The 20,412-nt window shown below is 42.7% G+C and overlaps 1 protein-coding gene across 2 annotated transcripts in view; it reads right to left on the bottom strand.

Moving 5' to 3' along the window:
* Positions 1–20,412, bottom strand: part of ZBTB40 (zinc finger and BTB domain containing 40) — a 61,877-nt gene that overhangs the window by 28,576 nt on the left and 12,889 nt on the right. Inside the window, exons 2-4 of one of the 2 annotated variants that reach the window (XM_080655045.1) lie at positions 12,191–12,265; positions 6,476–7,235; positions 5,888–6,021 (exon numbers count right to left, since the gene is read on the bottom strand). In XM_080655045.1, the coding sequence (XP_080511171.1) occupies positions 5,888–6,021; positions 6,476–7,160 (819 nt within the window). In that variant the 5' untranslated portion in view covers positions 7,161–7,235; positions 12,191–12,265. The remainder of the gene's footprint in view (positions 1–5,887; positions 6,022–6,475; positions 7,236–12,190; positions 12,266–20,412) is intronic. The other variant, XM_080655046.1, reaches the window with a different exon arrangement.

Below are 20,412 nucleotides of genomic sequence, written 5' to 3'. Positions count from 1 at the left end.
CCTGCCTGATCACCCCTAACCGCCTCTGCCTCACCCTGCACCCGGGACCCAGGATTCCCTCCTCCAGCCGGTCACAGGCACCCGGACCAGGGCTTCCCTCCCTCTGGCTAGCCACAGGCACCCAGGACCCAGGCCAGCTTCGCCCAGGTTGACTGCAGCCGCAGGGGACAGTGGGCGGGTGGCTTCACCTGGGCTGCAGCCGCAGGAACTGGCGCCCGGGACCATGGGGCCGGTGGCTTGTCCCTCTCCCAGGCTGCAGCTGCAGCCGCAGCCACTGGCATCCAGGACCGTGGGGCGCGCAGTTTATCCCTCTCCCGGGCTGTGGGTGCAGGCGCTGGTGCCCAGGACTGCAGGGTGGACAGCTTGTCCCTCTCCCAGGATGCAGCCTGGCTGGTCCCCATTCCTCTTTCCCCATTGTTGAGTGTCTGAGCTGTGAGGGCATCAGGGAGTGACAACCATTTGCATATTAGCTCTTTATTATATAGGATAATTAACCAAACAATAACCACCACCAACAACAGCTCTTTGGGAACTAAAAATATGTAAGCAAGAAAACAACAACAAACAAACGGAACCCTCCAAACAACCTTTACAATTGTAGCTGAAATGTAGAATGGTGCAGAACAATTCTTAAATACTCTGAACACTGATGTCTTTTGGTGATTCCTATAGTTTGGTGGCTTTTGTGTACATTCCCCCCAAATTACACGTGGCAGATTTCTTTGCTCTTAGGACATTCTATAAGGATAGGGATCTAGTCTTAGGTTTGTTTTCCTAGCAACCAGCTCAATGTCTGGCACGTACCAGTTGCTCAGTAAATATTTGCTGAATCAAGGGGAAAGCAAAGAGTAACCCTTGGAAAAATGGATATTCAGTGACCCCACAAAAGTTTAAGAAATGTCAGCAGAGAAACTGTGACATCTGCCATCATGCACTAAGAATTTGTGAGCCATTAATTTTCCAGCAGTGCTTCTCAAAATGTGGTTTAGAGATACCAAACAGCATCCCACAGGGAAGCTGTTAAAGAGGGAGATGTCCAAATCCTACCACAATCTAGGAATCAGACTCTCTGGAAATGTGGTCTGGAGGTGTACCTTTTAACAAGCCCCAGATGATTTTTATATACACTGAACTGTTGTAGAGGTGATGGCTATGTAGGAGACACTACACCTACAGACCAGGAAGCTACTTCCAAGATGGGAATGGCACGTGACTTGCAAATTATGCCGAAAGTGACAGCAAACTATCTCGTGTAGGCGTAAATGACCATGGTACTAGGATATGAAAAGGCATGAGGTGAAGTTTGGTGTATTATGAATGTGGCACAGTAAATAAAACTATGTGTACAAAATATTAGTTTATTTCTATGGGAGCCATTATGTTCACAATATATAAAATGTATCTAATTAAACAATTATGAATCTATTTTGTGTCCTAGAAATGTTTTTGGGGAAAGATGGCAAAAATGTCATTGGAGCTAAGATGAAAGTGTTTTGTTTTGGAAAAAGAAAAAAAAAAGGCATGAGGTGAAAAGGGGGTTTCAAGATAAACTATGTCTAAAAAGGCTGTGTTAATGTATAACAAACAACAGTCCTTTTATGTGCCTGGCATTTTAGTATGCCTTTCATATAAATAACCTTAATTTCACCACGATTCTGAGATATAGGTGATAACATTCCCATTTTACCAATTAGAAAATAAAGGCTTAGAGAGATGAAGTTGCTCAAGGTCACAAGGTTAGCAGAGCTGTATGAACTGTATATCCACACAATGGACACTGCTCAGTAGTAAAAAGGAATGAATATGCAACCTCAAAATAAGTATGCTGAATGAAGGAAGCCAGACCAAAGGAATACAGACTATATGACTCCACTTATAGAGTACTATTGGCCTGGTGCATGAAATTCGTGCATGGGGATGTTCCCTCAGCCCAGCCTGCACCCTCTCCAATCGGGGACCCTTTAGGGGATGTCTGACTGCCTATGAGATCGGGCCTAAACAGGCAGTCAGACATCCCTCTCGCAATCTGGGACCACTGGCTCCTAACCGCTCAACTGCCTACCTGCCTGATCGCCCCTAACTGCCTCTGCCTGCCTGCCTGCCTGATTGCCCCTAACCCCTCTGCCTGCCTGCTTGATCACCCCTAACCTCTCTGACTGCCTGCCTGATCACCCCTAACTGCCTCTGCCTGCCTTCCTGATCGCCCCTAACTACTCTCCCCTGCCAGCCTGATTGCCCCTAACTGCCTCTGCCTGCCTGATCTAGCCCCTAATGGCTCTCCCCTGCCGGCCTGATCTTGCCCCCAACTGCCATCCCCTGCCAGCCTGATCTTGCTCCTAACTGCTCTCCCCTGCCTGCCTGATTGCCCCCAACTGCCCTTCCCTGCCAGCCTGATCTTGCCCCCAACTGCCCTCCCCTGCTGGCCTGATCTCGGCCCCAACTGCCCTCCCCTGCTGGCCTGATTGCCCCTAACCCCCTGTCGGCCTGATCTTGCCCCCAACTGCCATCCCCTGCCAGCCTGATCTTGCTCCTAACTGCTCTCCCCTGCCTGCCTGATTGCCCCCAACTGCCCTCCCCTGCCAGCCTGATCTTGCCCCCAACTGCCTCCCCTACTGGCCTGATCTCGGCCCCAACTGCCCTCCCCTGCTGGCCTGATTGCCCCTAACCCCCTGTTGGCCTGATCTTGCCCCCAACTGCCCTCCCTTGCCAGCCTGATTTCCCCAACTGCCTCTGCCTTGGCCCACACCACCATGGCTTTGTCCGGAAGGAAGTCGGACATCCAGAAGATGGCCGGTCAACCCAGTCTAATTAGCATATTACCCTTTTATTAGTATAGACTCTAGAAAATGCAAATTAACTATAGTTGCAGAAAGCAGATCAGTGCTACCTGGGCATGGGCAAGTGGAAGGAGGAGGAGGGAGGGGTTACCAAGGGAACTAAAACTTTTAGAAGTGGCAGACTCTTCACTATCTTGATTGTAGTGATGGTTTCAGGTTTCAAAACTTGTCAAACTGTACACTTTAAATAGTATGTGCAGCTGAAACCGGTTTGGCTCAGTGGATAGAGCGTCAGCCTGCGGACTGAAGGGTCCCGGGTTTGATTCCGGTCAAGGGCATGTACCTTGGTTGTGGGCACATCCCCAGTGGGAGGTGTGCAGGAGGCAGCTGATTGATGTTTCTCTCTCATCAATGTTTCTAGCTCTCTATCCCTCTCCCTTCCTCTCTGTAAAATATCAATAAAATATATTCTTTAAATAGTATGTGCAGTTTACTATATGTTAATCATACCTCAATAAAGCTGTCTAAAAGCAAGTAAAAAGAGGGAGAAGTGTGGGGCCTAAGAAAGCAGCACCTCCCTAATGCTATATTTTATTTAATGTAATCTTATGTTCCTGAAGTATCTTTTTCCTTTTTTCTTTCTGCAGCAGGAAGATTTATTATGGAATATAACAGAATCAATTTTAAATACAGCCACCAAATGGTGTGTAGAGCTCTTACTCTGACCTCTAAAAACCGAGGAAGAAATACCATAAGCCTATAATGATTGCCAGCAGTGATTCAGTGTTCTTTCAAAGTACCAGTAATGTTATTGCCATCAAAAGATTAGGATAAGAATTGGAGGGGAAAATGTTAAATGAGTCCATGTCTGTAAATATTTTTGAGCACCTGTTATGTGCCAGATACTTTTAGGCACCAGTGATAGGGAAAAAAATGCATTAAGACACAATTCAAGTAAGTACAGAGGTGTCATTAATAATTTCAGTATTGCTGACTAAGGGATGATGTTGCTCTCTGCATCCAAACTTAAGAGGAGAGGAAACCTTAAGAGAAAAAACGAAGAGGTATGACTACAGCTAGCTATCAAAGTACAGTAGGTCCTCGGGGTATGTCGGAGATCCGTTCCTACGGCACCACGTAACACGATTTTCACCGTAAGTCGGAACCCACCTACATAAGCACCTACGTCACTCACATGAAGCACATACACAGCAGTAATGAAGTGAAACAGTAAAAAAAACATAAAAGAAAGATAACAATTCCTGACCTTTACTTGTGGTAAATAAATAATAAAAAACATAAAGCACTTATGTACATACGTCGAAATGACAGAACTTTTTTTTTTTTTTTTATAAATAAATGGGAGATGGTGACGTAACCACAAAACGACATACGTTGAGTCCGACATAACCCGAGGACTGCCTATAACAAACTAGTGACAAAATGATGCATTAAACAGTTAAGAGAACATCCAAGTGCAAAAACATAAAACCATAATGTCCTTCAGCATAACTGGTTCAAAGTATACCAAGCCTTTTAACTTGAACCCTCCCTAAGAGAGTCCTCAGGGTTAGCCCAGTCTTGTAAATAGCTCATCTCTTAAGAAAATAATTTATAGCCAACTGTTGATTAACCATGGTTAAAATAAGTACTTGACCTTCACTTCGTTTTTTTAAAAAAAATTTTACTATGCATCCGGGATACATTTAAATATTAGAAGGCATTTATTTATTGGATTAATAGTAACTAACAAAAACTAAACAAGTACAAGCAACATGGGAGACCTCACAACACTGCCCACCAATCAGATGAGGAAGCCTGGGGGGCACTGCCCTCTCCTCTGCCAGCGCCTCTGGGAAGGGAGGGCTGGGGGAAAGGGGAAGCAAGGGGAGTTCCAAAATGGCCCTGGGATCAATCCTGCAAGGTTGTGAGGAATTGGGGAGTGAGGGAGCCTACAGGTGGGGGTGTGTCTCACTGAGATATTGAAGAAGAAAATAAAGGTCAGCTAAGAAACAGAGCCTGATTACCATTTGGCAGTTTTATGTCAGTTAATTCCTGAACATTTATACATACACTAGAGGCCTGGTGCACAAAATTCTTGCAAGAGTAAGCCTTCCCGCCCTAGCTGGTTTGGCTCAGTGGATAGAGCGTCGGCCTGGGGACTGAAGGGTCCCAGGTTCGATTCCAGTCAAGGGCACATGCTCGGGTTGTGGGCTCGATCCCCAGTGTAGGGCGTGCAGGAGGCAGCCGATCAATGATTCTCTTTCATCATTGATGTTTCTCTCTCTCTCTCTCCCACTTTCCCTTCCTCTCTACTCTTTAAAAAAAAAAAAGAGTAGGCCTTCCTTCCCCCCGGTGCCAGCACCGGCTTCCCTCTGGCACCCGGGACCTGGGCTTCCCTCGCAGCCCCGGCTTCCTCTGGAAGGTTGTCAGTCTAATTAGCATATTATGCTTTTATTATTATAGATGATATACACACAGCACTTTTACCCTTTGGGAGACAGTATTAACTCAACATGTATGAGAACAGCTCAAGTTAGAATGCTTAGTTTGAATTCTTGCTCAGTCTCACAAGCTCTGTGACTTGGCCAAGTTACAGCATCTCCTTAAGATAGTTTTCTCATCCATAAAACAAGGCTAAAAAATACCAAAGTGGCATCCACCTCGATGATTTTTTGTGAGGATTAAATGAGATAACACATGCTCCAAACATAGCATACTAAATGTTCACCATTCTTGTTTGGATAGCTGAAAATGGCCATTGTAGTCCTAAACATTGGATACAATTTACCAGGTAAGTTTATATTACATCCTTTTTGTACCATGTGTTAAGTATTTGTTGTTTTGTTTAATCCTTGATTAACTGGAGGGGATGTTATAATCACTTAAGAATCGAAATTAGTTATAAGCTGGAATTCACCTGTTAATCAAAATACAATTTTGTTTTGAGAGTATCTTGCCTAGTACTTTAGGGAATAAATGTAAAAAAAAAAATAGTTTGAAAAAGCCGAAACTCTGGGGGATTTTGCATTTTCATATTTCTGTCCTATTTTAGAAGCAGATCTGGTACCCTGAGAACATGAAACTAGCAAGTAAAACTCAGTACCTACCTCCTTCTGGAAACCTTTAATTTCTGAACATTCCTCTAGTTTTTTTAAAACATCCTGGGTAACCAAGAGTGCATCTGAGAAGATACTTTCATTTTCTAGAAGAAAATTCATCTGGGAGTGTTTTGTCTCATACTCTGAATGTAAAACAAAATAAAAAAATCAGTGATTCATTACTTGAAATGACTTTTAAAAGTTTAAGCTGAGAAGCTTCAGGTCATAAACTGCACCTGTGAGTCATACAGCACACCAGTTATCAGTAATAAATAGAAAACTTTGTCTCTAACATCTTCCTTCTTTGTGCCATCCTCATCCTGGTTAAAGTAATGGGCAAGTACAAAAATGGTGCACTGTTATTCCAATATTGCTTTTCTGCTCTGTAGTTCAGCTTCAGATTTTTAACACTCACAAACACAGATACTTTTACAAGAAGAATGCCCTGGTAGGAGTAATGTATTGGATTTTTATATCCTATCTAACAGTGGTCTTTGGTAAATTTATCAATGAAACAAAAAAATTCATAAAGGTCATTGAATCCAGTAATTGACGATAGGAGGATAGATTACAAAACAACTATTACACACGTATTACCTGGTTCTGTGCTGGCCTCCTTTGCCTCACTGAAGGCTTGGACAACAGGGGAGGAAGGACAGATTTCCGCAGTGAGAGGAGTCTCCGCTGGGGCGTCTGCATTGCCCTGACGCTCCTGGGCAGGGGAAGGACCCACACTCATCTCTTGTGCAACCGTAGGGACGGCTTCCTGCGTCTCGGCCGTCACAGGGGTGGAACCCTCCCGGGGAGGAGGAGGCTCTCCCGCACCCTCTGAAGAAAGGATTTCTTCTTCGGGCTTCTCTGACTCCTTCCTGAATGACTCCGAGGGTGGCACAGAGACATCCCTCACCACCTGACCCTGAACAGAGCAGTTTACAAGGCTACTCAGAAGATTTTTACAACTAACAGCCACGTCAAACATCTGGAGGCTGTCGGCTAAAGAGATGATTTTGGAGAAGTTGTGCTTGCCCACAGGTAGTTTGCCAGTGTACATCATCTCTAACAAGAGGGCGAACTCCTCGGGGCTCACCACAGATGCATCGATGGAGATGGTGTCTGTGTTGTCCAGCAGGGTTTTGAAGAGGAGGCTGGCAGCAGCCAGGACGAGTTTGTGGGCCCTGAAGTAAATGGTCCCAATAGAAATGGTGCAGTCACAGAACTGCTGCTCCTTGCACAGCGTGTAGAGCTGCTGGAGCAGCTGCCGGCTGTAGTTGGGGAGCTCCATCGCATGGGCTCTGCCGCGAGGCCGTCTCTTCCTCTCTTCTTCCAGGATCCGCTTTGTGAGGATCAGCACTAGATCCTAGAGAAACCCCAAAAGGCCATGTTAATACTTCACAACACACAGGGAAGTGCCTTGAATGAAATATTAAAACAAACCAACAAAAGGCAATTCACTCATTCATTAACAAATGATGCTTAATATGAAGGGGCACTGAGCCAGGTACACAAAATTAACAGTGCTGATAACTGTCATTGTTTAACTACATGAACAGGACTATACTTAGTGCTTCACCTGGATGATCTTATTTAAGCCTCACGATCTTATTTAAGCCTCACAACAACTCTGTGGGAAATATACTACATTCTCCCCATTTTCAGATGAGACTGAAATGCAAGGGGCTGAGAGAACCAGCCTAAGGGAAAACAGCCATTAAATGGCATGCCCATATATCACTGCTTTCAAAGCTGTAAGTATGTGTTCCTGCTACCCATGAGTTCTCAGCCAACTGGAGGAGACAAATACATAGACAGTTATAGCACAATGTCCTCATCTTATCCCACCTACCTGCAACATTGTACACAAGTCATCACTGCCTCCCTCTTAAATGCATTTCCACTTGCTCCTGCTCTCTGGTTCTCCTAGCGCCTCACTAGCCTTCTTAGTTTCCTTTGGCCAGATGCCCTCTGCATCACTTTGACCTCTCACGTTTGGAGTGCTTCAGGACTCAGTCATCTCACCTCACTCACATCTTCTCTCTCATCTGATTCCTTAAGTGTGAAATCTCTAAATGCGGACAGCTTTCAGATCTGTATTTCCTCTCAGACCTCTCCTCGGAGCACCCAATGTACACCTTCAACTATGCAAGCAAATCTCCAACTGGAGACCTGACGTGTTTCTTAAACTTAACATTTAAAACGCTCCTGCCATCTTGCCCACTTCACAGCAATTCTGTCCTTCTGGTTGTTCAGGCTAAAAATCTAGAAGTCATTCTTGTCTCCCTTTTCTTTTCATACTCCTTATCTGTAGGGAGCAGCTATAGGGTTAAGCCTCCGACTGACCAGTGGCAGGGCCAAAAACAAGTCCCAGCTTGGAGGGCAGAGCCCTCTTAGCATAATTAAGCTTGACCTTATAGCCCTCCCTTGCTCCTTCCTAGGTAGTTAATGGGCTGTGGGAGGTGCAACAAGTGCTGCCAAAACAAGGGAAAGAAAAATTAAGAGAATACCGATGACTGAACTACAAAAGGCTTAACACAATTCTCTAGCCTAAGTTTCAATTTTCTCTAAGAAAACCATTTCCAGTCTATATCTTAAGAGCTTCAACTCTTTTACGTCTCATGTCAGCCTCCTCACTTCCTTGTCCTTCAGCATTATCAGCTGCTTTCTGTAAAATAAGTAGAGAAGCAAACCACTTAGGATAGAACCTCAAATTCGGTGCAGAGACTATGAATAAACTAACATCTAACTATGTAAAATAGTAAATTGTTCAATGTAAAAAAAAAAAAAGAAAGAAATAATGGTGGAGTAGAAAGGGCATTATCTATAATTCTGCTAACAAAGGCAACCAGTGTTATTTTGACATATGTCTTTCTATCCTGTTATTTTTAATATACTTTTTGCTTTATACCAAGTGTACCGGTTAATAATGTGGATTTTGTAATCAAAGAAAGCACGATAATTTCAAGAGAAACATCAAAAGTGCTTTATTCAAAGTAATGTCCATCGCTAGCTACACATTTCCCCCATCATTCAGGTAATTTGTGGATACCGTCCCAACAGAACTTTTCTTGTTTTGAGGCAAACCATTCAGAGACCCAATTTTCCACTTCTTCGTACATTTGGAAGGGCTGCTCAGAAAGAGTGTGTGCCATCGATCAGAACAAGTGGTAATGTGAAGGCTTATGCCATAGAGGTATAACATCCAAATGTACACCCTGCATCCTACAGAAATCCTGAGCAGAGAAATTAACATAAAAACTGGTCTTTGACATGCAGCAGAAAAAACCCCAGAATACTTTCAAAACCCTAGGCATAGACTCACACAGGGAAAAAGGAAAATATAGAAAAGAGCTCACTATTATAAGCCATATGAGGAAACATGAATGTGAAAGGCAAATCTATAAAAGCTAACAGTAGAAAATGTCAGAGGGTATCTTTGAAGCAAGGGTAGAAAAACTTTTTAAACTAAAAGCCAAAAAAAAAAGGTAGAAGAAAAAAAGGTAAAGGATAAATTTAACTATACTGATATTAAAGGTTTCTGTCAAAGAACTCTGTAGACATAAATTAACAGACAAATGGACTAATGGTAGAACTAGGAGATAATATTTGCAAAGTTTAAAGGCAACAAAGAATCAAATCTAGACTATTGAAGAGGTTTCTGTAAATCTTAGGGAAAACATTGAAATCCAAGTGGAGATGGGAAATGGGAAAATTATATAACTACATAATTCAGAGACGGAAAAGCTTATTTAATTGACAACCACTATAGTAGTAGTCGTTGTTACAACAGCATCTAACACTTATTTGGACAAGGCAGATGCTGTACTGACGGGGAGCCTAAGGCCAAAGAGATTGAGTAATTTCTCCAAGGTCTCACAGAAACGTGTGCTGGAACATGGATTTGCATCCAGGGCACCACTGGTGGGTTTACGAATTGATACAGCTGTCCTGGAAAAAAAAATTCTGGTAATGTTTAGTTAAATTTTCTGTGCATATATGCCTTATGACCCAGGAATCATAATTCTAGGTATATATCCTAGAAAAATTCTCACATAAGAAAACATAGCCAAAAAGATCACTGGGTATTGTCTGTGGTAGCAGGGAGAGGAGAGGCAATTTAGATGTCCATCACGAAAAGAATGTTAAGTGTCTATGATGTATACTATGGAATATAGTGCATTACAAAGAACCACCAAGTAGTTATTCAGGCCAAAACATAGATCTTAAATAACCAGTGTTGAGTAAAAATATAAGAACCAGAATGAGATCTAGAGCATGACAGCATTTACATAAGTCAAAAATACACAATCAAAACAATACTATATGGTATATAAAGTGACATATACAGCCAAGGACATTTTATCAAATATACGTAAGAGTGGGTGCTATGCGGGGAGGAAAATGGGAGTAGGGGTTAATGAAAACTAAACAAGAGGTGCCTTGCCCAGATTGATATAGGAGGCTCTCTGTATCATCCCAAAATGGCAATAAAAATAAAAAGTCACATGAGGAAATGAATCACCAAAAAGGAAAGTCAGTAAATGCAAGAAATAACACAAATAGCATTCCCAAGAACTGAAAACCATAAAAATTATAGAATATTATGGGAAATGCTAAACTTGTTTCATTTTAATAAGCAGGTAGAATAAAAGAAGGCCATATGAAAGATCAAGATAATATGAAAAAAGAATAGGCAAATGTGAAAAAGAACTTTTAGGAATAAAAAATTAAGTCACCAAAATTCATCCATTGATGAATTAAATAGATTAGATATAACTAAAGAGAAAATTAGTGATTAGGAAGAGAAGTCTGAGAAAATTACTTGGGAGGTGGCAGAGTTAAAGAAGCAGAAATATGAAAGAGAGGCTAAAAGACATGGAAGATAGAATAAGAAGGTTGCACATGCATCTAATAGGTGCTCCAGATGGAGGCAATGGCAAACATGTGGGAAAAGCAATTTGAAGATACAATTTCTGAGAATTTTCTAGAATTAAAGACAGACATGAGTCTTCAGAATAAAAAGATCAAAGTAACACAGGGAAAAAAATTGTAAAAAATCCAAGAGAAAAAGATATTACTTATAAGAGAATGACAATTGGACTAATACAGAGAATGACAACTGGACTAATACAGACTTCTCATTAATAAAAACAAATGTCAGAATAAAATGGAGTAAGTTTTCATATATTAAGGAAAATAACTATCAATCAAGTATCTATATCCAGTTTGATATAACCTCATCTTTAGACAAAGATAAAAGATTCACTGACTGTCATTAAGAGAATTACCAAAGGAAGGAAACTGAATCAGAAAGAAAGGGGTACAATGTAAAGGAAAAACAAAAGCAAGTGGCAAGCAAAGAAACTGTTAAATATATCCAGTAGAAAAGTTAAAATCACAGACTGGTAACACCAAATGTTGGTGAGGATGTGGAGTGACTAGAACGCTCATACATTGCTGGTGGAAGTGTAAAATGGTACAACTACTTGGGAGAATGGTGTGGAGGTTTCTTATAGTAAAGAAAATGAACTACTGATAAGGCAACAACATGGACAAATTTTTAAAATATTAAGTCAAAGGAAAACACAAAAGAATACAAACCACATGACTTAATTTAGAGGTAACAGAAATATGGGCAAAACTGATCTACAGTGATAAAAATCAGATAGTGTTTGTGGAGGCTGTTGGGGTAGGGCAGGGAAGGGAACTGAATAGAAAGACACACAAAGGAACTTTCTGGGAAAATGGAAATGTTCTACATCTTATTTTGGATGGTCATTAAAGTGTAGATTATTTGTCAAAACTATTAAAATAGAAAACTTAAGCTCATTGGACTGCATGTTAATTATATCTCAATAAAAAAGAAATTAAGAAATGTGTTGGTATACCTAAAATGCACTGACTGGCCAAAACCGGTTTGGCTCAGTGGATAGAGCGTCAGCCTGCGGACTGAAAGGTCCCGGGTTCGATTCCGGTCAAGGGCATGTAACTTGGTTGCGGGCACATCCCCAGTAGGAGGTGTGCAGGAGGCAGCTGATCGATGTTTCTCTCTCATCGATGTTTCTAACTCTCTATCCCTCTTCCTTCCTCTCTGTAAAAAATCAATAAAATATATTTAAAAAAAATGCACTGACTGTTTAAAAATGGGCATGGGAAGGGGAGGTTAAAAACAAAGTAGAATAATGATAACCATAGTACCTACCACTTATTAAATGCTTACTATGTGCCAGGTACCATTTACATGAACTCATTTAATCCTTTTAACAATTCCATAAAGTAAGTACTCTTATTATTCTAGATAAGAGAGGTTACACTTACCCAGAGTTACACAACTAGGTCAAGGTCCAAACTCAGGCAGTCTGGTTCTGAGGTAGTTAAAACTCTACTGCCTCTCTGAAATTAAAAATCAACAACATAGAAGATGAAAGAAGGGAGACTAGAGTTAAAGTGTTCCAAGCTCAAGGGGATGACAAAAACAATGATTAACTTTAACCTTTGTTAAGTGATGTATGTTAACAGATAAGGGCAAAAGGGAATAGAAGCTAAATAAATATTTGCAAACAAGAGGTATAAAAGGGAATAAAGAAAAATGTGATTGATCCAATAGCAATTAAAAAAAGGGAAAAAGGAAGGCAAAGAAAGTGTAATAAATGAAAAAACAACTTAAGACGGTTGAAATAATTCCAAATGTGTTAGTAATTACAATTTTTAAAAAGGCAGATTAAACTTTCTTGTTAAAAAGCAGAGAGCCCTGGCTGGTACAGCTCAGTTGGTTGGAGTGTCATTCCATGCACCAAAAGATACTGGGTTTGATTCCTGGTCAGGGCACATGCGGGAAGCCACCAATTGATGTTTCTCTGTTCTTGTTCTCTCTCTCTCTCTCTCTCTCCCCCCCCCCCCCCCGCCCCCGTTCTCTCTCTCAAAAAATTAAAAGGCAGAGAGATTCTCTGTTTGGCTTTTTAAAAAGGGGGGAAAAAAGCACCCAGCTATATGTTGCTTTTAAAAGAATAAAGTGTGGGTGTATTTACACGTAAAACAGTGTTTAGCACATGATAAATACTTCATGTGTTAGCTGTTATTATTACCACCAAGAGAAGATGTGAATAATTCTCATTAAATAGTTTTTTTTAAATATATTTTTACACGAAATTCGTGCACGGGGGTGTGTGTCCCTCAGCCCAGCCTGCACCCTCTCCAATCTGGGACCCCTCGAGGGATGTCTGACTGCCCTCTCACAATCCAGGACTGCTGGCTCCCAACTGCTCACCTGCCTGCCTTCCTGATTGCCCCTAACCGCTTCTGCCTGCCAGCCTGATCACCCCCTAAACACTCCCCTGCCAGCCTGTTTGCCCCTAACAGCCCTCCCCTGCAGGCCTGGTCACCCCTAACTGCCCTCCCCTGCAGGCTTGATCACCCCCAACTGCCCTCTCTTGCAGGCCTGGTCCCTTCCCAACTGCCCTCCCCTGGTGGCCTGATCGCCCACAACTGCCCTCCCTTGAAGACCTGGACCCTCCCAACTGCCCTCCCCTGCTGGCCATCTTGTGGTGGCCATCTTGTGTCCACATGGGGGCAGTCATCTTTGACCACATGGGGGCAGCCATCTTGTGTGTTGGAGTGATGGTCAATTTGCATATTATTCTTTTATTAGATAGGATAGAGGCCTGGTGCACAGGTGGGGGCCAGCTGGTTTGCCCTGAAGGGTGTCCCGGAGCAGGGTGGGGGTTCCCTTGGGGCATGGGGCGGCCTAGGTGAGGGGCCTGTGGTGGTATGCAGGCTGGCCACGCCCCCTGGCGACCCAAGAGGAGGCCCTGGTATCTGGGATTTACTTATCTTCTATAATTGAAACTTTGTAGCCTTGAGCAGAGCCAAGCCTCCTGCTTGCTCCGTGGCCGCAGCCATTTTTGTTGGGATTTATTTATCTTCTATAATTGAAACTTTGTAGCCTTAAGCGGAGGCCAAGGCAGGCCAGGGCTGCGGAAACTTGGCTTCCTCCATCGCCGGGGGCAACTCAAGCCTCCTGCTCTCTCCAGCTCCGTGGCTGCTGCCATTTTTGTTGGGATTTATTTATCTTCTATAATTGAAACTTTGTAGCCTTAAGCGGAGGCCAAGGCAGGCCAGGGCAGGCAGAAAGCCTGGCTTCCTCTATTGCCAGGGAAACCCAAGCCTCCTGCTCTCTCTGTGGCTGCAGCCATCTTGGTTGGGTTAATTTGCATACTTGCTCCTGATTGGCTGGTGGGCATGGCTTGTGGGTGTAGCAGAGGTATGGTCTATTTGCATATTACTCTTTTATTAGATAGGATTGATTTCAGAGAAGAAGGAAGAGGGAGACAGAGAATCATGGATCGGCTGCCTCCTACAAGTCCCCCACTGGGGATCGAGCCCACAACCTGGGCATGTGCCCTTGACCGGAATCAAACCTGGGACCTTTCAGTTCGCAGGCTGATACTCTATCCACTGAGCCAAACTTGAAGCTAGCCATCTGACATGACAGCTGAAGTATCTATCTGTAAATAAACAATTAAACTATATAATCTTTGTAGACCACTTTCAGGTACGTACTACTGTCACTGAGGGATACACTAGTGATTTGGGGGATGCGGAAATATACTATAGAGGCTAAGTCAGGGGTGGGCAAACTTTTTGACTCGAGGGCCACAATGGGTTCTTAAACTGGACCGGAGGGCCGGAACAAAAGCATGGATGGAGTGTTTGTGTGAACTAATATAAATTCAAAGTAAAGGAGCGGAAGGGAGGCAAGAGAACCGGATAGAACAGCCGGATCCGGCCTGCGGGCCGTAGTTTGCCCACGGCTGGTAAATTATAATTTGCTGATCTCACAACTAAAATGTAAAAGCCTCTGACATATATTTTAGTGAGTTTACCCCTAACTCCCTTTGCAAAGATGTTAAATGGAGGAGAGAGAATATAGCATAGCTAGAATGTCACAAACATGTGCTTTTCAGAGTTAAGAAACTATAGTGTAAACACTGCATGTTGGAAATCTCTAAGGGAATCCTGTAGATTCTCATATAGAGGCAATCTAAATCATGTTATTAAGCACTTCCTGAAATTGCTAGTCTTGGGAAAATTGTCAAAGGTCCTAGGGGGAAAACATTTAACCAACAAAAGAGCACCAGAATGATGAATGTTCCTCAAAGGAACAATATTAAAGCCTCAAGAAAAGACCATACTGATATAAAGATACTTTGAAAAAACTTAATTGGTTGAACCAAGTGCTGCATAATGACCCGAAACACAAATGGGACTTCAACATAAAGTGAAAAATAGGCCAGCTTTCTAAAGAAAGCACACATATATTTTATCTATCTATCTATCTATCTATCTATCTATCTATCTATCTATTATCTATCTATTCACTTACAATTTTATTCTGCCTACTTCCAAAAACGAATTGGAAGTTTGAAGATTCTTTAAGTTACAGAGAAACAACAGTCACAGGAGGAAAAAACCACAAAACACAAAAGTAGCAACTAAGTCATAGTTGGTAGAAGCTATATAATCCCTTTAGTGAACATAGAGGAATATAAAAACTTACAGTTTCGATATGTATTGCTTAGTTTAATAAAATAGATGTTCTGAAATCCACAGTTGCTGGCAATGTCCTTAGCAAAGCACACAAACAAAGGCCCTCACTGCCACTACCGGAGAGTAAGAGACTTTTCTGTGCCTCAGTAACTGGACCTGCGATTCCCCCATTTACTGTACTTATCTTCCCCTAAGTCAACCAATAATTTATGGGCCAACTGCCTACTATTTACTCAGCACATTGCTAGGTGCCGTGTGGGAGCCAAGTGAAATAAAACAAGATCCTTGTCCATCGGGAGTTTGTAATAAAGTTGACTTAACACTGAAATGATCGAAGAATAAAACTCTTAAAAGACTCAATCCACATGAGACAAGAAGAGGGAAAGAAAGAAGAGGAGAGGAAAAACAGATCGATCCCAGTGAGTGGCAAGGACAGAGAAAGGGAAAGGGATGGAACAGGTATATGTAAGTTAGGTACAATTTCAACAGGCAAGGGTGAAAAGGTAAAGAACTACAGACTGAGGGAGAACCATGAACCCAGTTCCAGAAGAGAACACTTGGCACATACGCTGAAAATAATGTATGTGCACAGGCAACAGGCACTGAAAAGGTATCTGATAAGCAGGTGCCATTATGATATGGACACTGGGCTGGCTAGAGTGGGTCTCCAAGAAGAAGTGTGGAGTACAAGGCTGCCTAGATTGGGGAGGCCAGAAAATGAGCAGAGGAACTTACATCTACTTGAGGGAGAAGCTTCTGAAATAAAAACAACAGTGACAGGTAGGATGGACTAATGAGGAAAAGACAGCAGCAATGTGAAGGAATTATGGACATCCTATATATATTATCTACAACTGGACAACTGGAGTTCTATGGAGCAGAAGCTGGGCCCACCTCTGCTGGATTTCTGTATTCCAATATCCTATATAATCCTATAATAAAAGGCCAATATATAAATTGACTGAATGGTTGAACGACTGGTCGCTATGACGTGCACTGACCACAAGGGGGCAGATGACCAACACAGGAGCTGCCCCCTGGTGGTTAGTGTGCTCCCACAGGGGGAGCGCTGCTCAGCCAGAAACCCTGAGCCAGGCTCACAGCCTATGAGCGCAGCTGCGGTGGTGGGAGCCTCTCCTGCCTCGGCGGCAGCACTAAGGATGTCCAACTGCTGGCTTAGGCCCGCTCCTTGTCAGTCAGACATTCCCCGAGGGCTCCTGGACTGCAAAAGGGCACAGGCTGGTCTGAGGGACGTTCCTCCCCACCCCCCACTGCATGAATTTCATGCACCGAGCCTCTGGTTCCATGATAAAAGCCATTCCAATACTTGATCAGAGGTCCTCTATTCTGGTTCCCTAACAATTCTGTACTCTCCTTGCAGAACCTCTATCTCAGGGCCTAAGACATTTCTCTTATGGTCTTGTTCGATGCTACGTTAGAGCATTTTTTCCCTTACTGTTGCTATTGATAATCCCTATCTCCTGAATAAAATTTTTACTTCTCTTAATGCCTTGGCTCTGCTGGAACCAGAAAGCTGGAAGGGACCTTGCTGAGCCCTATTCATTGCTTTCAGCAAACAGTTCATTACTTTATCTATCACGTACTCTTGTCATATGACTAAATGACCTTAGTGCAATCTCTTCCTTTTTTAAGGAAGGAAACTGAGGTCCTGAGAGGCAGAGTTGCTCTTTGATCTGAGTCAGCTATAACCTCATGGCTGTTTAGTATCACACAAACAACCAGAATCAGGTGAAATAACAGGCACTCTCAAATAATTAGAGCAAAGATCATACATTCTGAGACAAGAAATGGGGCATTTGCTCCACACAAAAGGATGATTTAAAATGTAAGGTATCTAAGGAATCAGCTAAGTTAAAAGGGAACCACTAGCAATTATTTCTGAGAATGCAAGGAGGATTGGTGAGGTTAGAAAAGGGTGACTGTAGCTTTTAGCGGGCCCAGATTTCTCAAGTTCAAAAGCAGCTGTCATTTGGTCTCTTATCTTACACTGACAGCCTGAAAGGCAGCAATTTATAGTGTAAGGGATGAAGATTTTTGTATCTGACACTCTTGGGTTTATGGTAGTATCTTTTCTTATGTATCATCATGGTTATTTCTAATGTTATCATCACTACCATCATCATTCCATCCCAAATGCTGGTCTACTCCTGTTCCAGTCCCTAAGATTTGCAGCAACACCTGACTGACCTGTGTGCTTCCCTAAGTACATCCTGGTCACTGGGGAATCCAGGTAGACAGCACAGCTCTGAAGAACTCAGCATTCAAAATTCTAAAGCAGCTGAATCAGGCAGAAAACACACTGTTGGGGATTTGGGGTGCTGTCTACTGAGCTCTATGGCAGAAATCAAGTAAGGATGATGCTATGATAATAATACCTTGCTTATATACTGGGATTTGTGCCCCATCATCCCATTTATCCTCGAAGACTAAGGCTCAGAGATGCCAAATGCCTTATTATGGGCCACAGAGTTAATAAGGGGCAAAAAAGAGCCCACGTCTCAATTCTCAAGCCATGGTTCTTTCCTTTGTAATGCGAAAGCCTCACTGAATGCCAAGGCTTAGCTACCACTTCTGCAGATCATTCTCCCTTCCAAGAGCTCAGCAGCCATTAAGAAGTATAGCTGTCAACTCTAGGTCACTTAACAAGTATACTTACAGTCTCACTCTGAGGGAACTGCCCCACTGGCTCAAGAGACTATATTGTTCTCAATTACCAATTCATGTCTCTCAACAAATTAGTCTTAATGATATTTTGCTCTCTCTTCATATTCTACCAAATTATACTAGAATATTAATCATCAAATAACCACTAATAAGAGCTACTAATAATTAAGTACCTTGTTATGTTTATAAGAACTTTTTACATGTTACCTCCTTTAATACTAACAATCTGGCAAGAACGTCAAGTCCAATTTAAAACAAGTACTGATAGTGAAGAAGTTAAGGAACAGGCCCAAGATCACATAGCAAATCAGTAGAGAAACTGAGATTTTAACCCAGCCAGCCGGATTCTAAAGCTCATGCCCTCTGTCCACTAGAAGTTTCTCAAGCTTTCATGTGGGTAAGAATCATGGGGGATCTTGCCAAAAGATTCTGATCCAGAAGTTCTGGGTGGGGCCTGAATTCTGCATTTCTAATAAGCTCCAGGTGATATGAATGCTGTGGGTTCAAGGAATCCTCTCTGAGTCACAAAGGACATGACATTACCTCTTCCCAAATCTCAGTTTTTCACATCTAATTATCATGCTTTAAGCAACCCTTCACCTCTAAAAAGTAACAAAGTCAAATCCTTTTTTTTCCATCTGTCCTTGGCTCCAGCCTGAAAAACAAAACTCCAGAATAGCTCTGGAAATAAAACATACAAAATATGGAAGAGTCCAATAACCAGGCCTTAGTGACTAGCGCTATGGCCTGGCACCAAGCCGAACTCCTTTAAAATGCATTTCAGCAACCTGGTCCTCCAGGACTAGCTCAGCTTCCCTGGCTGCTGCCCAAGTAACTAGAGGACAAATTGCTCCCGATCTCAAGTTAAGTAGTCCACCAAGCCCGGTCAAGCCTTGGAAGGGCCTACAATGGTACAGCCATTTGATAAACATATGCTGAAATGAATACAGTGAAGAGATCTTGGTTCATGACATTATATATGATCTATTGTGACATATCCTTCCTAGCCACTGTGCCACCAGTCTTCCCCCACAGAATCAGACAACTCTACTTTTTTCCATAGCCTCCTACTCAGATCCCCTGAAAATGGTATTAAAGAGCATTTCAAGGCCTGTATTCTCTTTCCTAGTATCAAGTCTAAAATTAAGGATCAATATTATGTGCTGCCTTTTCATTTGGTAAAATCAGGAGAGCCTCCAAGGGCTTAATCACAAATTCCACTACCTGCTCTGCTGCCATGGATGAGGTCCTGTAGCCAAATAATCTTTCTTATAAAGGGACCAGGTACAGTTCCTGTTTATCCTTGAGCAGTGGGATTTAGTTCCCTACAGCCCCAATTTTTCAAATAAACCACTCACATCCTCTGGCAGGAGCCAGAGGGCACTCGATCCTCTTTATGTTACAAAGCCTGCCTCCCACAGCCCCTGGTCCCGCTGCTCCTGAGTACAGTCGCACCCTGGCATGGCCAGCTGTGTTCTCCGCTGGTGCCAAGTGTATATACTTATAAACTGCTGTCAATCTCATCTGTCCAGTGTCCTGTGTTGTCGGTTCAGCCATAACCCTAGGATTAGAATCCCTCCCTTGTCACTGGGATGAAATGGAGGTCATTAAAACATCTTTTTTGCCCAATCCACCAGTCTCTACTCTTTTCACATCTTTGAATCTCTTGAATGCCTTTGACAGGACCTCAACTACTCTAATGGTAATGATGTCCAGCACGTGTTAATCATAGTCTATACACTTTCCCATTTACTTCCCCGACCCTCCCTATGAGGTAGAATACCATCATTATCTCTAATTTTCAGGTGAGGAAATTAGTGACCAACAAGGTTATGCAACTTGCCTAAGACGCACAGCTAATGAATTTGGGCAGAGCTCAGATGCAGATCTGCCTGGCTCTTAATGACTACCTTCGTCTTGACAGGCTTTCTGGGCTCACTGCTGTCATTCCTCAAGGCCTCTCACAGACAAACATGTACTGTGGGATGCCAACAGGAGCACCTGCATTTGAGGCACCTTGTTTCTTCAGCCGGTCTCTGCTGAAAGATGGATGGAGATGTGTATCTGGCACACAGTGCTGTTGGAACAGGCCAGCTGACTGGCTAGGTGCCAAGACTCTTCCCTCGATGACTTGAACTTAAGGTCTGGTTTGGTTGTCAACCTTGCGGATACAAAAACCCCATCCTGTAGAAGTCTCACAGTTAATTGGACTTGGGGGGGAGGGGTTAGATAACACTGTCTAAATTCATAAGAGAAGAACTATAAATCAAAAAGTCAATTTATTAGTTCATTTACTAGTGAAATATGCC

This window comes from Plecotus auritus (genome assembly GCF_963455305.1).
Source record: "Plecotus auritus genome assembly, chromosome: 2".
Taxonomy (NCBI): Eukaryota; Metazoa; Chordata; class Mammalia; order Chiroptera; family Vespertilionidae; genus Plecotus; species Plecotus auritus.
The sequence above is the reverse complement of the archived record's forward strand: the minus strand, read 5'-3'. Positions and strand labels throughout refer to the sequence as shown.